The 16,052-nt window shown below is 44.9% G+C and overlaps 1 protein-coding gene across 1 annotated transcript in view; it reads left to right on the forward strand.

Moving 5' to 3' along the window:
- Peak1 (pseudopodium-enriched atypical kinase 1) overlaps window positions 1–16,052 on the forward strand; it is a 116,964-nt gene that overhangs the window by 49,016 nt on the left and 51,896 nt on the right. Inside the window, exon 2 of the mRNA XM_013011938.1 lies at window positions 15,331–16,046. Within this exon, the coding sequence (XP_012867392.1) occupies window positions 15,453–16,046 (594 nt within the window). The 5' untranslated portion in view covers window positions 15,331–15,452. The remainder of the gene's footprint in view (window positions 1–15,330; window positions 16,047–16,052) is intronic.

Genomic DNA, 16,052 nt, shown 5'->3' on the forward strand with positions numbered 1-16,052 from the left:
GTTTGTAAGGAGTATCTCCATAGTAGAGAAATCATAGGCTCAGTGTCAGTGTTTAGCTAGCTTTTGGATTGCGAAGGTTAGAAAGATCCAAGAGAGCTGGCGGGACTCCTAACTGCTTAGCATGAAAGAAAGATGGAGGGATCCAGAGGGAGACGGAGCGATGGTCTTGCTGCTGCAGATAATTGCAAGAGGGAGGCACTTGTAAGTGCAGCACGACTTGTCTGTCTGCCCCTTCCGTGGGTGCCCGTCGAAGGGGAAGCTTCCTCAGCACATCTAATAGGTGCAGTCGTTTTTATATATTCCCACATTGAACAGTCCTGATTCATTAGTGCGTGTCACCATCTGCTACGTAGTGAGACTCTTCATTTTTAAAATGTTGCGATTGTAGGGAATGGTGCACACCAATTAAGAGCCCTTTAACTGGATTGTGTGGCTGTAAAGTATATGTGGAGGAGGGTTTCATTGGAATTCAGCATGCATCTAAAGGTCCGTACACCAGCCTGGAGTCAATTAGAACAAAGGAAGCCACGGGAGGGGGCATGAGGAAAGAGCCGTCATTTCTCTGAGCGTGTCTGCTCGTGAGTGACACTCTGGTTTTATTTTTCCCCTGCTCTTGCTTGCTGTCCTCCCACTTTTTGTTTCCTCTGGGATTCCCTTTTTTGTATCTGTCACCCTCCATTTTTTATTTTATTTATTTATTTCCTGGTCACTGCTGTTTTCTACTTCCTCATCTCCTCTGTCTATTTGCATGTGAACACTGGAGGCCTACGTGAACTATCATGTAATGAATGATACCGCCCAAATTTATTGCTGTTCTTTGAGAGAATGGGTGCTGGTTTGCCAAGTGTTCTCCATAATTGTGGGCTAGAGATTTTGTCTTTTTCTTTCTTTCTTTTCTTTTTTTTTTGGGGGGGTCCGGTCGTGGGGCCTGAACTCTGGGCCTGGGCGCTGTCCCTCAGCTCTTCAGCTCAAGGCTAGCGCTCTACCACTTGAGCCACAGCGCCACTTCCGGCTTTTTTCTTTTTGCTTATGTGGTGCTGAGGAATCGAACCCAGGGCCCCGAGCATGCAGGGCAAGCGCTCTACCACTGAGCCACCTTCCCAGCCCCTCTTTTCTTTTTTTTTTCCGTCATGGGGCTTGAACTCTGGGTCTGGGCGCTGTCCCTGAGCTCTTTAGCTCAAGGCTAGGCTCTACCACTTGAGCCACAGCACCATTTCTGGTTTTCTGGTGGTTAACTGGAGATAAGAGTCTCATGGACTTTGCTGCTCTAACTGGCTTTGCACCATGATCCTTAGATCTCAGCCACCTGAGTAACTAGGATTACAGGCGTGAGCCACCGATGCCTGGCTGGGCTAGAGATCTTTAAACATTAAAATGTTTTCACTCTGAGGGCTGGGAAGGTGGCTCAGTGGTAGAGCGCTTGCCTTGCATGCCTGAGGCCCTGGGTTCGATTCCTCAGCACCACATAAGCAGAAAAAAAGCCGGAAGTGGCGCTGTGGCTTAAGTGGTAGAGTGCTAGCTTTGAGCTGAAGAGCTGAGGGACAGCGCCCAGACCCAGAGTTCAGGCCCATGACCAGACCCCCCCCCAAAAAAATAATGTTTTCACTTTGAATAATCTTTTGGTGTTTCTGTGACCTGATTTTTTTTTTTTTGGTCAATTGTGGGGGTTGAACTCAAGGCCTTAGTGCTGTTCATGAGCTTCTTTGTGGTCAATATTAGCACTCTATCACTTGATCCATAGCACCACTTCCAGTTTTTGAGTGGTTAATTGGAGATAAGAGTCTCACAGGGACTTTTCTGCCCAGGCTGTCTTCAAACCATGATCCTCAGATCTTAGCCTCCTGAGTAGCTAGGAAGACAGAACTGAGCCTCTGGCAACCCAGCTGATTTTTTTTTTTTTTTGCAGATGAAGGAAAGCTTTTTTCCCTCCTATGTTCTAGCTTTGCTGTAATAGGTTTTTATAATTAAGCTCATTTCAATAATAAAAACATATATGAAAATCTTTCCAAAATACAGTTTAGACCTTTGTTGTCTTTATCCTTGATAAACAACAGCCATTTGGTACTTGGGAGGCCTCAGTCTTGATCTGAGGATCAGGTTTCAAAGCAGACAAAGGCAGACAAATCTGTGAGGCTCCTATCTTCAGTTAACCACCAAAAAGCCAGAGGCGGAGCTGTGGCTCAAGCAGCAGAGCACCCAGCCTTGAATGGAAAAGCCAAAGAAGAACATGAAGCTCTAAGTTCTAAGCAGCTCACATGGAAAAGCCTTCTGTGAAAATTGTTCCAAAATATATTTCACATCTCTATATCCTTGTTAAACACAGGACACTGATCATAATCCAAATTTTACCATAATGCTACAATGCTACTCCAAAATATGGTGATGCCCTTAATTGAAGGGCTATTTGCCCCACACTGAAATGTTTTGGGGTTTTTAAGTGCAGTGTGTTTGTTGTTTATTGTTATTTCTTTCTCCCCCTTTGCTGCCAGGCTGTCACTTGTCACTTCTTGTCTAAATGCTTCTGTCTCCTTCTAAGTTATTTCGGTCTGTGAAACCAGATAGCAAAGCATCACTTATTCTTCTGTTCGAGAAATAGACAGTGCCAAAACAGGAATGAGAAATTTCTTCTGCCCTCAAGGAGCTAAGGCTGGAGAGGGGAAAGAGGACACAAATAGCTGTAGATGCATGTGGAGGAAATTCGGGGGAAGGAACAGTTAATTCTGAGAGGCAGATGTAAGACTACCACAGGGGAGCTGACATTTGACTGGAACGCCAAAAGGTCTGTAGGATTTCGTTATATGACAAATGTGTTTCTATATGCTTTGAAAATGGAGAGGCTAGATGGGCACTGGTGGCTCACACCTACAGTCCTTGCTTCTTAGGAGGCTGCGATCTGAAGATGGTGGTTCAAAGCCAGTCTGGGAAGAAAAATCCACCAGAAAAGCCAGAAGTGGAGGTATAGCTCAAGTGCTAGCGCACCAGCCTTGAGCAAAAAACCTAAGGAACAGTACCTAGGCCCTGAGTTAAAGCCCTAGTACTAGCACCAAAAAAAGTGGGGGCAGGGGGTTGGGAAGGTAACTCAGTGGTAGAGTGCTTGCCTTGCTTGCTTGAGGCCCCGGAGTTCAATTCCTCAGTACAACGTAAGTAGAAAAAGCCAGAAGTGGCACTGTGGCTCAAGTGATCGAGCACTAGCCTTGAGCTGAAGAGCTGAGGGACAGCGCTCAGGCCCAGAGTTCAGGCCCCACAACCAAAAAAAAGAAAGAAAGAAAAGAAAGGAGGAAGAGGAGGAGGAAGAGGAAGACCCTACCCATACAGCATGGAGAGTTGGAGTAGCTTGTATATACTGACACACATAGTAATGGCCTCGAGTGTTATTCACTTGTGCCTCTGCTGGTTTTTCTAGTTGGCGATCAGAGTAAGAATGGAAAAGCTACCTAGTGCTCTGGCAACCAACAGGGCCAGGGGCACAATGTTTATTCCAGGAATGGCAGCCACCCTACCTGTCACTTGGCTTTGTGAGAAGCACCAGCTCTCTTCCCCGATCTGGCGAGGCAGACCACACGCATGCATCTTCCCCAAGGAGAAGGCAGACCCAGCATAATTTTGGTGGGGAATCACTTAGCCTTGTTGTATGAGATTGTCGCCTTTTCATATCTACTACATTCCCCAAAGGCCTTACTTCTGCTGTTTCCTTGACGGCTGCCCCTGGGAAACCTGCAGTCATGTGGTCATGTGTGTCTGGGCGTGAGTCCTCTGGTCACAAGACCCATCCTTCATGGTCCATCACTGCTACTGTCACTTTTGTGACTGGATTCTTCTGTAACAGAAGGAAGATTAAACTAGAGAACTGTCCCCCGGCACGCTTTGTCCCGCCCACCCCCATGCCTTCCCATGCCCTGCGTCTTTGTTATTGCTTTCACTAGACCATTTGCACTTAAAAGTGTACAGTCAAGTTTATATGTCAAAATGGCAAAGATATGAATAGCTTTATTTTAATTCATTGCCAGTACTGGGGCTTGAACTCAGGGCCTGGACACTGTCTCTTAGCTTTTTTGCTCAAGGTCATTGGAGATAAGATGCTCACAGAGTTTTCTGCCCAGGCTGGGTTCAAACCACGATCCTCAGATCTCAGCCTCCTGAGTAGCTCCAATTACAAACGCAAGCCACTAGCACCCAGCTACAAAGACCTTTAAATGGGAAGAATTTAAAATCCATATTCTTGGCTTAGAATATGCTCTCTGTTTCCATTCAGAGGTCATTTTGTTAGTTGGTTGTTTTTATTATTCTGTACAGACAGAATAGTATAATTGGTGCCAGTTTTGATTAGCCACATTTCAGTGTGCCTCTTGGAAAATCTTCCTGGGTGTTGGCTAGAGCTATGGGTGGTATCCAGTGGCTGGTGTATCTTAGCCTCTTGTCAAGTCCCTCTGCCTCTGCATTAACTTGGGTCCCTGTCTGATTTTGCACCGCCATAGTTGAACTTCCCAGTGCCTCTCAACACGCCTCTGGCCCACATCACCTTTCCCTGTCTACCTGAGGTCTTTCAGCACAAGTAGATTAGATTACCCGGTTGCTTAGCAACCCCTTCCTGGTCTAATCTCCAGACTGCAGCAAAGCACAAGTCTGAGATGGGATACTAAAGTTTCTCTGCAAGACAATAACTCAAAACTTGGTGTACATTTTCCCTGTAGAAGCAATAAATAGTAAATAGGTTTCCAAGCCAGCTGAAACTTTCAATTAGCCATCCATGATCATTGAAGCCAACCCAGCACAGTTCACAATATTTCCATGGAAATGACTTTGCAAGTGCACAAGACAGGATACTAATGTGCGTGGAGGGGATTGGATGAGATCCCTTCCCTTCCTGAACCCCACTAGATATGGAGATTTAATAACAGAGGAAAGAACTAATACTTATTAACCGCTTACTCTGAATTAGCCAGTGAGTTAGGTGCTTTATTTTATTTTAATTCATTTTTTCACAGCTCTGTAAAATAGTTATTTCTTTTACAGATGCCAACACATTCATAATGTAAATAACATCACAAGAGGAATGCTTACCTGACATAAAAGACTACTGGCTCCAAGCACCCCTTTTCAAACTTGGCTAGTTTATAGACTTGTTTAATTAAAAAAGAATAATAACTGCAGTCTTTCAATGTTGACATACATTATCGCAATTTTACTTACATATGAACATAAAATTAGATATAAACTCCTTATATTTATATTTCTCATTTAGTTATAAGCTAAACCAAATTTTTTAAATGTTCAAAAAACACTATAAAAATGAATGAAATGCAAATGAATGATAATACAGTATGCTAGATGATGTTTTATCAAAGCTAACTGGCCGCTCACAGTAGGGGCACAGATTTTCCAGCCATTCCTTTGCAGCTTTCTGCCTCTCCTTATACCACGTCGTCTTCCAAGAATGTTGAGAAATCCAGGATTGGTACAGTACCCTCTGATTAAGTCATGATTGTCATTTTGGCACTGAATCATTTATATATTAAGTGAGCCTGTTTCTTTTCTCAGTATTCCTTTACTGTGTGTGCCAGTAATTGAGCTTGAACTCAGAGCCTGGACACTGTCCTATAGTGTTTTTAGACAAGCTCTACCACCTGAGCCACAGCTCCACTTCTGGCTTTTTGGTGGTTAATTACAGATGAATCTCATGGACTTTTCTGCCTGAGCTGGCTTCAAACCTTGATTCTCACATCTCAGCCTCCTGAGTAGCTAGGATGACAGGGGTGAACCACCGCACCTGTGGGCACTCTCATTATTCTTAAAATTGATGTAATGTACTTGAGGCTGGCATAGATTAGAAACATAAATGTATATGCAGATCTGAAAATCAATTGGCTGTGCTTAGTGGTTTGTATGTAGCCATTGAGATGATCCAGAATATATTTACATTAATTTATTTCAGACAGAAATTCTGCTTTCAGTTCAATGTTCATCTCTTTTGGAGAACTTATAGATCATTAAAAATCCATCCTTGGAAAAAAAAAAAACAACTCCATCCTAATTTATTTATTAGAACACGTTCTCCAAATACCTCTCCTAGGAAAGACATGTTTGTTACAGTATTTCCTTGAAGCAAGAAATCTATATTTCTTCAAAGCATAGTCTAAATCAGACTTTGATTAATTTAGAATTGCTTTTCCCTATAAAAGTCTAAATCACAAAATTATGTATTGTTTATTCTGTAACAGAAGGAATTTAGTGTGACAAGAAAAATAATACCTTCTATGTAGCAAAGGTACAAGTCACAAAAGACAGTAGTGTCAAATTCAGCACTGGTGGCACACATCTGTAATCCTAGCCACTCAGGAAGCTGAAATCTAAGGATCCTGGTGGAAAACCATCCCAGGCAGAAAAATCCAAGAGACTCTTATCTCCAATTAATTAGCAAAAAACTGAAAATGGAGGCATAGCTCAAATGGTAGATTGTTAGCCTTGAGCAGAAAAGACCAGGCAAGAGCAGGAAGCCCTGAGTTCAAACCCAATCCTGATGTGCACACACACACACACACACACACACACACACAAATACACAAATAATAATGTCCAAAAATATCAGCATTACCATGGCATCATTCTCTCTAATTATGATGCTACAAATGCTCAAGTGCAATTTTTCACAGAGCAATTGGGTATTTTCAATTTTTTTTTCCTTCCCAGTTTCCTTCCCCTCACTGCCCCTCCTTTATCTTCCCTTTGAATCTTCCGTCCTACCCTCCTCCTTGCCCCCTGTCTAACCTAGAAGTGACCTGTCTTCTCAGTCTTAGACTGTAATCTAGCCTTCTTCATGTGATAGCTGGCTCCAAGGATGGGGGCAGTAAGGAGGGGAACCAGGTCAAGGCAACGTCTGGAAGCATCCCACTTCAGTGGCTCCACACCAGAGCGGCTGGCTGTGGGAAGATCGTGTCTAGTTTATCATACAGTGTTGACTCCTTCAACACTCAGAAGCACAAAACAGCACAACTTGCCAGTTGCCTGTGGCTCATACCTACAATATCCTTAACTACTCAGGAGGCTGAGATCGGAGGATCGTGGTTCCAAGCCTCCAGGCAAACAAATCTGCTAAGCAGCAGAAAAAGCCAGAAGTGAAGGTGTGACTCAAGTGGCTGAGTGACAGCCTGAAGTGAAAAAGCTAAGGGACAGGATCTAGGCCCAACCTTGGTAGCAGCCCCCACGAGCTAAGTGTATATACCTTGTAGTTTACGCCTGGCATGTTCCACAATTAGACTGTTGGCCTGCCTTTCCCAGACCTGAGCTAGGAAGGCCACATGGGTGTGCCTCCTCTAACACTGGTTTGGTCACTCTAGGATTCCACTATGGTGGACTGGATGACAATGGTGATGATGGTGATGGTAGTGGTGGTGGTGATGATAGTGATGGTGATTGTGATGGTGATGCTGTCATGTAAAGCAGCCTCCAGATGCTGTGGGTGGCTGAGTTCTCATTTGAGTGTATGCATGCGTCATTTGTCTTGGCTGTGCCATTTAGTAGCTGTGTGGGCCTGGGAAAGTCTCTGTTTCTTCTTTTATTAAGTAGGGCGTATGGTGTATAACTGAACAGTTGTGACAAGGTTCCGTTTTGGTACATAAAGTGATTCCACTCATGTCTGATACTTACTGCAATTATTATTCAACAAGCATTTATTTAGCACCTAATATGATCCAAGCAACTCAAGAGACAGAGAGATGGTAAAGGCATGGCTCTGCTTTCTCCTTCTCAGGATTCACATGGTGACAATACAGTGTCATTGTGTGATAGAGGTGTCATTGTAGAGTTGAAGTTTATACCCGATAATGAAGGGTAAGTAGACCTTGGCCACCAGGGACAGCATTAGAAATACCATCCCAAGCAGTAGCAAGATGGTGAACAAATTTTGACAGGCTATGGAGTTCTGGGTTGGTGTGTGTGTGTGTGTGTGTGTGTGTGTGTGTGTGTGTGTGTGTGTGTTAGTGGCATGGGGGGAATTGACCTCAGGGCCTTGCACTTGGCTAAGCTGGCACTCTACTACTTGAACCACACCTCCAGTTCGGTATTTTGCTGGTTATTTTAGAGGTGAACTCTAGCAGAGTTTTCTGCCCCTTCGCTGGCTCATCAAAGGGCTTTAAACTTTTAAACCAAGCTGGGAACTGAGCATTTCCACAGAGCTGTGGCATGTCTGCCTTGCTTGATTCTTCCCTCACATGTGTCGGGAACGGGAACCAAAACTGCAGACTTCATGGTCAGAACACTGCACAGTTTTGGCTTTGAATCTGGCATTAGGTTTCCAGAACCACTCAGGTCTGGCTTTGGCTTCTTTAGATGAGAACCTCGAGTCTGAAGGCCCTGCCTGAAACTCAGATAGTAAGGAGCTGCTGGCTGTGGTAGTTGTTGTCAGATCTTAAATTAAGAAGGCTTCCTTGCACAGGATTTCCACGTGGGTACCAACGAAGGCTGCACCTTATCTCCTCGGAGCCCTCTTCCTGCTTGTGCTTTCAGTCCCCTCCCCGCTGGGTCAGATGCTCCAGGGCCGAGGTGTCAGATCCGCCTTTTCACTGTGGAAGAAGGAAAAGTCAGGAACAGCAACAGGGAGGTGCCTGTCACATTTTCCGGTGCTTTTTTTTGTATATGTGACCCACACATTCCATTACAAAAGCCTAATGAGAACATGGCCCTCTCAGAGCCGGCCTCCCGTACCATGTGGGTGAGAACCATTTGATGAGTGTCCTTAGAAGTCCAGAGCCTGAACTGTGCCTGCGAGGAGACGTGACCAATTTGAGAGAGAGAGCTACAGGATGGGGCAGCCGCGCAGGGCTCCTCTGTCCATCCTGCTTGATCAGTACCAGATTCTCCTCACAGGCCTTCAGGGAATGCTCAGGCATGGTGTTTAAGAGACCACCTACAAACTCCTTCTTCTTCAGGGACCAGAACTGTGTCCAGCTTGAGGAGGACCAGATCTCTCTGTTGGCCAATTTATTTCAAGATTGAAACCCAGTGTGGATGTGGTGGCTTTGTACCAAACCTACTTGAGACTGTGGGGCTGGAAGCAAACTAATTATTGTCATTGTACAGCAGCAAGAGAGACTAAAAGCAAGAAAAAGCAACATCTAATAGATTCTTTAAAAGCTGTCATAACTTGTGGTGAAAAAAGCTCCTTTTCGATAGCTCTCTCTCTAGCCTGCAGGGGTTTGGCCCTGGAAACTGTCAAATATGAAATAGGATTTTAGATCATGGAACCCTGGTTAGCTTCTAAGGGCAATGTCAGCCATTAAACTCTCCCATAGACCATTGCATCTGGCGGATTTGCTCTAAGATTATGAGGATATAGAAACAGAGGACATTTTCTTACCCAGCATTCCATTTGGGTGTTCTGTATCAGACCTGCTCTAGCAAGGAAGTAGAGCCACTGTCCGGACTGTTCTGTTTCCTTATTCAAATGTCTCAGGAGACACGTTTCTCATTCTCAAACATAGCCTTGATGACTAGTTCCCATGTTTGGGGAAGGAATGCTCCTAGTTGTTACTGATTGCTATTGAAGTCATCTCACAAAAGCCAAAAGGCCCGAGGATTAGTCTTTGGACACACCAACATCTGGGATGGCTTAGCCTGTTATGAGTTAAAATGGTTTTATGGGTTGTTTTTTTTTTTTTTTTGGTGGGTTGGTTGATTGGTTTCATTCAGTCCTGGGGCTTGAACTCAGAGCCTCACGTTCTCACTTGGCTTCTTCATTCAAGGCTAGTGCTAAGGGTAGCCATAGCTCCACTTCCAGGTTTCTAGTGGTTCATTGCTCAGGCTGGCTTCAAACCACCATCCTCAGATCTCAGCCTCCTGAGTAGCTAAGATTACAGACGTGCACCACGGGCTCCCGGCTGTAAGTTAGAATAGTTTTGACAGTGTCTTTAAGTGAACATCTTTGTCTCCAAGCAGAATTAGTATTTGAAATGAAGTCCTCAAAGTTCAGGCTTAGTGGCTTAGACAGCAGCTCCATCTGGTGCCTGCTGAAGGTGTCTGCTTGCTTCATCTATCGGGTTTGTGGCCACAAGCACACAGCTGTGCACAGACTGTGCACAGAAGTCCAGGATGAGTTCCCACCACACATGGCGCTCACATAAGTGAATTGTGCTCCTGGTGAATCTCATCTGGCCATTCTATTGATAAGGTGACACCTACTAATCAACTCAATAGCCACCTTTTGATTAAATTCACTTATATGCAAAGTCAGGGAATCATTTTTCAGATTTGTGAGTCTTAGAAGCAAGAAAATACATTGTTTTACTCACAAAAGAAAAAATATAATCTCTTACCAGGGGTGTGTTTGATTAACAAGATTTTAGTCCAGGATATCTTATTCTTTTAATTTCAGTTCTATAGTCTTCCAAGGACACAAGGATACTTTTTTAAATATTTTTAAATATTTTTTTTTGGTGGTACTGGGGCTTGAACTCCGGGCCTTGCTTAGCCTTTTCCACTCAAGGCTGGCACTCTACCACTTGAGCCTCCACTTTTGGTCTTTTGCTGGTTAATTGTAGATAAGAGGCTCTCAGATTTCTCTCCCTAGGCTGGCTTCAAACCACAATCCTCAGATCTCAGCTTCCTGAGTAGTTGGGATTACAGGCATGAGCCACCAGTACCCTACTCAAAAGATTTCTTGATGATTGACAGGAGCTGCCCCAAACAGTTAATAGAAGTTATTTCTAAATAATAAAATTGCACATAGTTTCTGTTTTCCTTATGTGTTTCTGAGGTTCTATAGTAAGGACATACAAAAAAAAATCTAGCAAAAGAAAAATAATTTTAAAACAAATAGGTTGTTGGTAAGCTGTAGCCTTAAGTATTTATGGTCTAAGTCTCATTCTCTGTATGAATTTAAGAAAGTCACTTTTTCCTTAAGGGTAATGTTCTTTTGTCTATAAAACAAAATTGAAAGGGGGACCTGCTTAGGTGCTGTTGCTAATGGTTTTTGTGCGTGCCAGTACTGGGGTTTGAACTCACAGTATACTCTCACTTGGCTTTTCCACTCAAGACTGGAGCCCTATCACTTGAACCACACTTCCACCAGCTTTTTGCTGGTTCATTGGAGATAAAAGTCTCACAGACTTTTCTGCCTGGGCTGGTTTTGAACTGTGATCCTCAAATCTCAGCCTCCTGAGTAGCTAGGATTACAGACGTGAGCTACCATGTCTGGCCTGCGACCATCATAACATCATAACCTTTGCAGTTCTTTCTCATTCCTCCCCCAGCCCCTTTTTTATTCCTCCCCCAGTCCACTCTCTCCCTTGCGTCTTCTTCAAGCATTGTCACCCAGCATTGTATCATGTATCTCATCTGAAAATAAGGAAATCTTTTCTGGACCCCCGCCCCACCCCCAAATCCTCCCAGCTCTTTTTAATTCTGCTTTCCACCTTAACTATTCCACAGATTATCCGCCCTTGCTCCATCACCTCTGCCATTCTTCAGTTCACTAGTCTGGTTTCTATCCCATGGTGACACCAGAATACCTGGGCCACTCAAGGCCACCAATGCGCTCACACTGCCTGTGGGATCGGGTGGGATCTGGTGGGATCCAGTGGAGATTATGCTTTTCTCCCTCCCAGCCCATCTTCTTTCTCTGTTGTCGTTGTAGTAGTAGTTGTTGTTGTTATTTTAAGTAGTTGTGCAAAGGGATTTCAATTCAACAAACCATTTTATAATGAGTACAATAGATCTGGATCAGTGTTGCTCCCTGTTTTCTTTTAAGCATAGATACAGCTCTATTGTAGGACCCAAGCAGCTGAGAACCCCAGAACTTTCTTCTGCTTTCCATACAGCCACCTGGTTCTATGCAGAGACACCAAGGATGCACTGATCACCATCCCCTTAATGTTATGCCTCCTCCATCCTTGCCCATCTCAGCCAATGGCTCCACACATCATTGGAAGACAAAAGCCCCAAACCTCCACAGTCCACAATCCTCATCTGCCACACCCAGCCAGACCATGAAACCATCTTGCCTCCCAGACCCTCATCCAGAGTCCATACTCCCTCCCACCAAAGCTGGCTCTTGCAAGTCAAGTTCATTGAAGTTTAATTGTACATGGAATGAAACTCGCCGTTTTCATTGTACTGTTCTACAAGTTTTGATAAATGTATGCAGGTCTGGAACTGCCACCATGCAACACTTGAATTGCTCCTGGTTTTTTGTTTTTTGGGTTTTTTTTTTTTTGTCTATAAACCTTTGTGTACCATTTTAGTGTTGGCAGAAGCTTTCATTTGTCTTGGGGAAATAGCTAGGAGTGGAATTGGCAGGTGCCACTGCAAGTTGATGTTTAACTTTATAAGATACTGTCAGACTGTTTTCCCAAGTGCCTGAATCACTTAATTCCCACAAGCAACATACTTTATAAAGAAAGCTTCTAATTATTCCACTAGCACCAGCTAGTTTGGAGTTTGCTGTTTGGGGGTTATTTTTTCTATTTTAATCATTACAATGGTAGCTTGTAGTTTATTTTAGATTTCAAGACTAATGGTATTTATCATCTTTTATATAACTATATGCAATCCATATGTCATTGGGACAGTGTCTACTACTGTGTGTGTGTGTGTGTGTACACGCGCGCACACGTGTATGCGCGTGCATATGTGCCAATCCTGAGGCTTGAACTCAGAGCCTGGGTGCTGTCCCTGAGCTTTTTTGCCCAAGGCTGATAACTTCACCACTTGAGCTACAGCGCCACTTCTTGCTTTTTGCTTGTTAATTGGAGATGAGTCTCAAAAACTTTCTTGCCCCAGCTGGCCTTGAACCATGATCCTCATATCTCAGCCTCCTGAGAAGCTAGGATTACAGGCATAAGCCACTAGTGCCCGCCTCTTTTACCTATTTTTATTAGGTTTGATTTTTTTTCTGTTGCACTTTGAAAGCTCTTTATATATTCTAGGTACAAAGTCTTTCATCAACCAAAAGGTAATTTTGTAAAAAAAAAAAAAATCTCCTCATCTGTGTCTGTGTTTACTATCTTTGTCAGACCAACCCTTTTTTATAGATTTTTTTTGTAAACCACATGTGTATGCAAGTCCATATGTGGATTAAATATAGACTGAGGATTAAATATAGACCCTTGTTTCTGATACCACTGAGGCATGTCCCTGCCCGACATTTTCCATTATGATGAAGTCTAAATCCATTTGTCCTTTCATACTTTTGGTATTGGCTCTTGAACATTTTGCCCAAATTTCTGTCTACAAGGACTACCTATAAAAATGAGATCTGAAAGTACCTTCCACATCATGCTTCTGTCTTTTCTTTTTTGTGGCAATATTAGGGCTTGAACTCGGGCGCTGGGCACTATCTCTTAGCTTTTTCACTCAAGGCTGGCACTCTACCACTTGAACCATACCTCCTTGGCTTTCTAGTGGTTAATTGGAGGTAAGATTCTTCCAGACTTTCTTGCCCCAACTGGTCTTGAGCTTCAGTCCTCAGATCTCACTCAGCCCCCTGAGTAGCTAGGATTACAGACATGAGCCACTAGCAGCAGATTTAAGGTTATCTTCTTAAAATACAGATTGTCTCATAGTGTTTTCCCTGTGCAGAACCCTCAAGTGGCTTTCCATGCTCTTAGAACAAACTCTACAATCTTTAAAAGCCTAAAAGGCTCACATAATCTGGTTCCTGCTCTCTTCTTCAACCAAATTTCTCTCCCCATCAGTCACAATTTTCAGGTCTCAGACAAGAAAGAAATACTTTTCTTTCTTTCTTTCTTTCTTTCTTTCTTTCTTTTTTTTTTTTTTTTTGGCGGTCATGGGGTTTGAACACTGGGCCTGGGCACTATCCTTCAGCTCAAGGCCAGCACTCTACCACTTGAGCCACAGTTTTCTGATCGTTAATTGGAGTCTCATGGACTTTCCTGCCTTGGCTGGCTTTTAACCACGATCATCAGATCTCAGCCTCTTGAGTAGCTAAGATTACAGGTGTGAGCCACAGGCAAGAAATACTTTTACCTGCTAAGAGAATTTCTGCAAAAGTAAATAAACATTTTCAAACAATCGAAGAATGTCTTAACCTTACTGGGCTCTCCGTGGACTTCTTTACTCCTTTCAGCCTGTAATTCTACTTTCCTTCAGATGTTTTTAGCTAAAGAAATACATGCATCCACAAGAAACATCTTGAAATTTGGCAAAAAGGCTGGGCTTCTGACCAAACTAAAGATCCTGTCTCTATCTGTATACATGGATGTGGCTCACCTTTCCATCTATTTAAAATAGCTTCTCGTGCATCTACTGCCAATTTATTCTAATATAAAAGAAACACAGGACTGTGGTGATGCTCATGGGAAAGTCTGAAGCTGTGAACCTGAGATAAGAGAGAGAGCCATAAGATTCATTGTTTAAACAAACCTAGAAACCAGCACATTCTATTCATCCATGTTTATTCATTAGGGAAGACATATGGAGATGACTAAGATATAACCCAGGCCTTTCAAGAAGCTCAATTATGAGTGGGGAGCCTGGTGCTGGTGGCTCACGCTTGTAATCCTAGCTACTCAAGAGGCTGAGAGCCAAGGATCATGGTTCAAAGCCAGCCTGGGAAGAAAAGTCCATGAAATGCTTCTCTCCAATAAACCACTAGAAAACTGGAAGTGGGGCTTTGGCTCAAGTGGTAAAGAGCCTGCCTTGAGTTGAAGAACTCAGGGACAGTGCCCAGAGCTCAAGCCTCACAACCAACTGAAAAAAAAAATGAGTAGGGACCCAGAAAATGCAAAATGCAAAATAGTTGTTCATGTTGACCTATCAAAGCATTCAGTTAATCCAAGGAGAAATGAGTCGCCCCATTATTAGCATCCAAGACTAGTTGATTTTTAAAATGAGGCCGGCAAGGAGTGTTTCATGAAATGCTTAGGGTCTCAGATTCCATGACACTTCTCCAAACTTAAAACCACCTGGAGAACCTGGTAAAAATTCACACCCAAGACTGGGCACCAGCAGCTCACATCTGTAATCCTAGCTACTCAGGAGGCTGAGATCTGAGGATCATGGTTCAAATCCAGCCTGGGGAGGAAAGTTCTCAGTCTTCCGTTAAGCAACAGCAAAACCAAAGCGGAGGCGTGGCTCAGGTGGTAGAATGCCATCCTTGAGTGGAAAAGCTGAAGGACAGCGCCCTAGCTCTGAGTTCAGGCCCCAATACCAACACACACGCCCATTCTGAAAACAAATAGGCTTTATCTAGCTACACGATACGATACTGCTCGGCTGGAGGCAGACTGTCCAAGAAGTTTTTAATGGGAGGGAAAGCTTGGGAGTGAAGCTGGCTTTTCCAAGTGAGGTGACGTGCCTGTGCTGTCCCTTCCCCCCCAGGTTGGCGGCGCCCGGGAGCGCGGCCGGCGCAGCCCGCAGGAGGTGAGCGGCCGCTCTGCGCTCTGCCGCAGGCTTGCCATGCACTGAAGGAGACGCGCTGCGGGTGACCTTCGCTTTCAAAGATGTCTGCTTGTAGCACCTTCACTGAGCACGTGTGGAAACCCGGCGAGTGCAAGAATTGCTTTAAACCTAAGAGCTTGCACCAGCTCCCCGCGGACCCGGAGCCGGGCCCGGGCGCCCATGGCGGCGTGAAGACCAACGCCAACCACAGCAACAACCACCGCGTCCGGGCCGCGGGCAGCTTCCGGCCCCCCGTGGCCAAGAAGCCCACGATCGCCGTGAAGCCCACTATGATGGTGGCCGACGGGCCGAGCACGGGCGGCGAGCCGGGCACCCCGGAGTCCGGCGAGAGCAAACCCGTGGCGCCAGGGTGGAACCGGAACCGGGCGGCCGCGGGTTCGAAGCCGCTCACCACCACCAATAACAACAACGGGGAGCCCGAGGCGCTCAGCCTGGCCCCCAAGTTGTACGAGCCCGCCAAGAAGGGGCCCGGCAACAACAACAACAACGAGGACCACGGGCTGGCGGACGTGCTGAAGGAGGTGGCGGGCCTGGGCCTGGACGGCGAGGCCAGCGCCCGGGAGAGCTTCCTCGGGAGGATCAACGACCGCTACCGGCGCTCGCTGGAGAGGGCGCTGCCGCCCAGCTGCCTGCTGGCCGGC

This window comes from Dipodomys ordii, unplaced genomic scaffold (genome assembly GCF_000151885.1).
Source record: "Dipodomys ordii isolate 6190 unplaced genomic scaffold, Dord_2.0 Scaffold15, whole genome shotgun sequence".
NCBI classification, from domain to species: domain Eukaryota; kingdom Metazoa; phylum Chordata; class Mammalia; order Rodentia; family Heteromyidae; genus Dipodomys; species Dipodomys ordii.